Source organism: Hibiscus syriacus, unplaced genomic scaffold (genome assembly GCF_006381635.1).
Source record: "Hibiscus syriacus cultivar Baekdansim isolate YM2019G1 unplaced genomic scaffold, ASM638163v2 tig00110163_pilon, whole genome shotgun sequence".
Taxonomy (NCBI): domain Eukaryota; kingdom Viridiplantae; phylum Streptophyta; class Magnoliopsida; order Malvales; family Malvaceae; genus Hibiscus; species Hibiscus syriacus.
The window spans coordinates 483,146-489,483 of NW_024062610.1; the positions used below are offsets into that span (position 1 = coordinate 483,146).

The window sequence follows — 6,338 nt, forward strand, 5'->3', positions numbered from 1 at the left end:
TATAATATAAGAATTATAATTAATATAGAAAGTAAATTTATTAATTTAATTATCATAACTAACAATTTGTTTTAAGTTTTAAAGAGTAATCATATTAATTATCATAGTTTATTTAATTGTCCAAAAATTATCATAATTAACAATTTGTTTTAAATTTTAAAAAGTAATCATATTAATTATCATAGTTTATTTTAAATTCAAATTTTCACAACTTCATCCATTGTAACTTATCAGTCAGGTAAATATCAGTTCAGTTTAATAACATGTCGAATCCTTTACAGGTTAAGTCAATTACAAATCAGGTTTATAACAGGTCAGGTTGATAACAGGTTGGGTATTATCAGTTATTTATCAGGTTAATCCCAGGTTCAGGTTCATATCAGGTCAGATGCAGGTTGTGTTCGGTTATCACATTATTAGGTTTAATTAGGGTTTAGGCAGTTCTCAGGTGGGGTGCAGGTCGTAAATTTCTAAGTCCAACTCAGGTTCAGGTCAACACTAGTTCGGACTCAAATTGATTTCGGATCACTACCACATCGGGTCATAAACAGGTTTAACTCAAGTCGGTCCAGTCAATTTTTTACATCTCAACCCTACGCTTTCATTTTTCCACATTTATTCACTGTTTTTGTTGTATAAAGGGAAATAAATAAATATAAATGGTTGGAGAAGAGCATGACCCATGTTGTAACACCCCGAATTTAGGGTCAGTAGTTCGGATCAACCCGAGACCCAAAGTTTAAGCTCAAATGACCCTATTTAAATAGTTATACCAAGTTTAGTGTTTGTGGGCTTGAGTTTGGGCCCAAGAGTTTTATGTTGGGGGATGAATGTTTTATGAAATAGAAATTAGATGGATTAAAAGTGCAAATTTCTCCTTGTTGTTTTGAAAGCTGAAAAACCCTCCCCTATATTATAATTTTACGTGAACCACCCCTTTACTTAACTTACCAAATATTCTTCTCATATTATCTATTCTTCTTCCTTTCTTAAGTGAGAAACTCAAAAGAATTCAAGCCTAGTTGGATCAATCTAAGGTAAAGTTATTAATCCTCATATTTCTAGCTCCATTTCACAAGCTCTTAATCATAGAGCCAAAAATAGTTGTTGAGAGGTTTAGGAGAAATTAATGGATTCTATCTCAAAGAACCAAAATGTTTGGAATACCCTTGTTTGTTTGAGTAATGGAATCGCTCCTGTCATACTTGAAATCTTAAGTAACTCTGATGCACAAGATTCTGAATGCCTTCCTGATACTCAATTGCCTACGAATTTTTTTTGAATATTGTACGATCTTGATAAATCACTTCCCAATTGAATGATGAATCGGTTAGCTATCAAACCCCCTTGTATAGGGATCTTGATTATGAAATCTTATTAAATTACAAAGTTTCATAGTTCCCTACCTGATAAATACCATGTATCTCCGAATAGTATCTGGATCCTCTAGTGTGTTCCTTATGTGCTATATGATTATTTTATCTTATTTGAAATAAGTTTCACAGAAAATTATGATTTACTGATTAAAGGTTTATGGACTATGGTGGAATGATATATGTTATTTGAATATTTGTTTTCACTAGAAATATGATTATGTCGAATACAGATCATGGGAATTACTTCTTATTATGTGAACTATTTTATTGAAACATTTTTCTAGGTAGGCTGGAGTATGGAGGTTCAACTTTGATCAAGCTGGTAAATCCTTACGGACCTAAGGCGACCCTTGGGTTGGCTCTGAGGCCCCGAGAACTTTCTTGGGTAGGCTCACATGCCCCAAGATGCTCCCTTAGGTTGGCTCCTTATATCCAATGGGTATAAGTAAGCCCTATGGATGTAGTTCTGAGGAACCACATATGGTGTACGGGTGGAGGGCAGTTATATGGTTTATTTCATTGTCACACTTACGAGATTTTACTAGATCACGATCCAGGTATTACTGTTACTTTTAAATCTAATTTTTACTGGATATTGTATGGGTAGGATTCTGGAGTATGGAGGTTCAACTTTGATCAATCTGGTAAATCCTTACGGACCTAAGGTGACCCTTGGGTAGACACATAGACCTCAAGGCATTCCCTTAGGGTGACTCATATACTGCATGCTTAGGATAAGTCCTTATGGATGCAGTTATAGGGATCTGCATAACGGTGTTCGGTTGGAGGGTACTACTATGGTTTTTGAAAATATGTTTTAAGATGTTACTGTTTTAAAAGGATTTGTACCTTCACACTGGTTTTGGTTGGAACACACTAGACATCCTATTCTAATCTCCTAAAAACTTAATACTTTGAATGGTTCCTACGAACTGAAATCTTCATGGCTTTTACTCGATGAAATATCAGTGAAACCCCAGCTCATTACGAAAGTCTGTAGACAGTTGAGTCAATGAGGGAAACTTACGATGTTCCTTTTATATGGATGTCCTTTAGCATCACTTGGTAGTTTGGTATTACTGAGCTTCCCAAAGCTCACTCTTTTACTCACCATTTCAGGTTAAAAGAATCATACCAGTGTAGCTATCGACATCAGTAAAGGAGTTCCACTGGCGTTGGTTGCGGAGTACGGTGTATGTGATTAGAGGGCATGTAGGTTGTATTTTGTTTTATATATGAGTCTGAAATCTGTTTTATTTTTTGATATTGTTAAATTATATTTTTAATATATAAATTGTTTTATAGTATTACGCTCTTTAACAGAAATTTTAATTTTATTGGATTTTTACGGTGAGTCGCTCCAGTGGCCCTAATGTGACACCTCGGATCAGGTCACCCGTATCGGTCCGTGCGTGTTACAGTTAGTGGTATCAGAGCTTATGTTGAGTTAAGTTTTTTGGGTAGACCGACCGGTCGAATGTCATATGATGCCTGGTCAGTACATACCCCTAGACTATAATCGTACTTCTCTAAGCCGGAACTCCAAGGTCTAGTCCCTGTCTGTAACGAGCTAACCTAAATTTTCTATCAGTTAGGACTCGACCTATGCATAAAGGAATACCAGTAATGAGCTAATCCTAAACCCTAAAATTAACCGACCGATTAACTAACCAAAATTTCAATTCGTTCGATTAATTCGATTTTAACCGAAGAATGAACACCCTTAAAGTTACCCTCTATGATAGACTCTTGTTGGGTTCAAAGTTCACATAAATTATCGTTAACAAGTCAAAAAACTTTGGATGCACAACCCAAAGCAGTTCCTGCGTAGCCACCAAAGCAACAAATGAGGTTGCCGTATTTTATTTGCTTGATTAATTAACATCATAAATGTAAGTGGAACAATTTTATTTAACTAGTCAAAAATTGAGTTGTAAAAGATATATATATATAAATCCTTATCAGCTTCATATTCTATTTCTGAACACATAATAAATTTGATTTTTCATTATTTTATTTAAAATTTAACAATTTTGATTTTTAGTTATTTAAAACTTAATAAACAACACGAAAGGATAAAGGAAAAGATATTAGTATATCATGAAAGAAAATGATTATTTTATCTTAGTCATTCATATAGAGCGCGTAAAAGAATGCAGAAAAGAAAAAAAGAAAGAGAAACAACTTTTTCATGTGAAAACCAATGAAGAAAGCGCATGGTGGGTTTTCTGTTAGGTTCCGAGATGTCTAGGAAAAACATTTGTGAACATAAGTGACATAAGCTGCACATACCAAACACAGGTCTGACCATCTAGATCTTCATGAATCAGTCAGAATTGTAGTTTCTGGGCACACCTTTTGTAAGTAGACAATGTTTTCTTAAACCAATCTTAAGAAAAAGAGACAAAATAGTCCATTTTTTATCCATAGGGAAAAATGCATATTTTAAGTTCCAACAGAAAAGTATTAACAACTGTCAAAAAGGAAACTTGTTGGTAACTTAAAGATTAAGCACGAAAGTAACTACTTCACTGTTCACATTAACTAATCCGATTCCTTAATCTTAAGGTTTACACGATCATCCACGAAAGAAGTAGCCAATAGTTTTGGACACTTGAGATTAGTTTATAACCTTAATGGAAGTCATGTCCAAAACATGAGCAAATGAGCTGTATTAACTTTTTGTTTGTCTTTGCAAGGTCGATTGCATCGCTTTCTTTCACAAAGTTATAGTAACACCCAACCAATCTGAAAGCTGTCCATCACCTAAACTACAGCTTTCATTCAAGTTATTTCCCATTTAATTTTGGGTCTATCAAATATCTGAAAGCGTTTGCTTATGAACTTTCAGGGTTTGTTAAATTCATACCAAACACTTGGACGTGAAACCTGGAACGATGTAAAAAACAAGGAAGAGAAATCCCATCTGTTTATCTATTTGTAATATACAAATATACGTCCATGTCAACTTCTGCTTCACGGAAAATTTAAAAAGTGGTGGGTCGCCGTGACCAATTTTATATAGCGATCTTCTTTATCCAAGAGATCGGTATACAAATAAACCAACCTTTTCTGCCCGTGGGATGTAAGAATCAAATTTAGTTAAGGAAATCGCTTGGAATTAAAAGGCGGCTACTTGGTCAAAAAAACTCTAACCTTTTGCTCTCTCTCAACCATTTCCTCTGCTTTTTGTATATATATATAATTTAGCATTTCCCACTTTTTGACTCTGGAGCTTTAGAAGGAAAGAAAATGGAAGTGGTGATACCAGCAATGGATTTTGATTTCAACAGCGCTAGATCATCTCCTCGTTCGACTGCTCCTTTCACGCCTACACGAGTTGGTGGTGGTGGCTGCTTCTTCAGTGCGCCGACCAGTCCCGCGAGGCTGTCCGAGTTTTATCGCGAATTTGATAGATTTTCAATGATGGGTGATAGGCAATGCAGCAGAAGAAGCAATTCTTTGGCGATTCCTTTTGATTGGGAAGAAAAACCAGGTACACCGAAATCACCAAGAGGAGAGGAAGAAGATGATTTTGCTTTTGCTTTTAGTGAGGCCTTGGAGAAAACATCCCTGTCAGCTGAACAACTGTTTGAAGGAGGGAAAATCAAGCCCTTGAAGCCACCGCCTCGGTTACAGGTAGAAGAGTACAACCAGAAAAACCCACTTTTATCGTCCCCAAGGTCGCCGAAATCACCATTATCCCAAGGCAAAAAGTTCATCCGTGAAGCTTTTTCACCGAGAAAGAAAAAAGACCGTGACCCTTTTGAAACTGCCATTGAAACCAGTCGACATCAAACCGACAACCACAGAAGAGGAAGAGAAAGAGTTGAAGATTTATACAAGAATTCAAGCCGTAGGGCAACAAGGTCACTTTCTCCGTACAGAGTCTCGACTTATCCCTGGAAGGAAGAAGAAGAAAAACAAAAGCAAAACGAAAGCACCGTCAACAAGCCATCGTCATTGAATTCAAAGACTTCACTTTCTTCAAATAAGGGTTCCTCCAGAAAATGGAGATTAAGGGATATCTTCTTGTTTAGAAGCGCATCCGAGGGACATGCAACAGATAAAGACCTATTCAGGAAATACTCGTCAAGTTTCCTCAAGAAACCCCGAGAAAACAAGAATTCCAGGGACGTCGGCTCTTGTAGAAAAGTGTCGGCTCAGGAGGTGCATTACGCAACCAACAAAGCAGAATCTGAGAACATGAAGAAGAAAACTTTCTTGCCATACAAACAAGGTATTTTGGGAAGATTAGCGTTGAATCCTGGATTCTAAACATTTAACACGTTCATCAAATCATCATTGGCCATTAAGCTAATATACCAAGTGATTTCATATGTTTGTTGTAAAGATTATGCATCAATCTCTTTGTACCTATAAAATGCAGGATTCGTATGAAGAGCCAATCACCAGTTTTTGAGATCAATATATTTTTGTTTGGCACGCTCATCACTAGGGTAAAATATCCCCGCTGTTGCAATTCTCCATTATTATAATCAGAGGTTTATCATCCTCATTAGAGCTAGCCCACCACTGATGGATAGATAATATGGGTTCCTTTATACAATATTGATATATATTATAAAAGAAGCTGCTCTCCACTCTTTACCAATAGTCTGATATCGTCGGCAAGCAATGCATGCCAAAAGCACATCCAGATCTATGCCCTTATGGCTTATATAAAAGCATTTTCTACTTTATCCGTGTCTTTAATTTTTATCTAGGGTTAATTTGGGCGGAGTTTTACGTTAAAATAGATTTTAATTAAACTATATGATTTTTTATATATTCTATTTCTAAGAATAAATCATATAATGTTTATGTTAATTGAATTTTAAACTCATGTCATATTTAGTCATCTATCCAATTACATTATGTAAAACTCTTTTAGTTTTACACTCTTTTGGGATCATTGGATGAGAGAAATTAAAGGTTGAGACTAACAGTAAAAAAATTGAT

General features: G+C 35.6%; 1 protein-coding gene across 1 annotated transcript; it reads left to right on the forward strand.

Annotated features, from left to right (window-relative positions):
* Positions 1 to 4,613: 4,613 nt before the first annotated feature.
* Positions 4,614 to 5,812, forward strand: LOC120216661. The gene has a single exon (XM_039214013.1). It carries the CDS (start codon positions 4,629 to 4,631, stop codon positions 5,652 to 5,654), a length of 1,026 nt encoding a protein of 341 aa, XP_039069944.1. The 5' UTR covers positions 4,614 to 4,628; the 3' UTR covers positions 5,655 to 5,812.
* Positions 5,813 to 6,338: the final 526 nt, after the last annotated feature.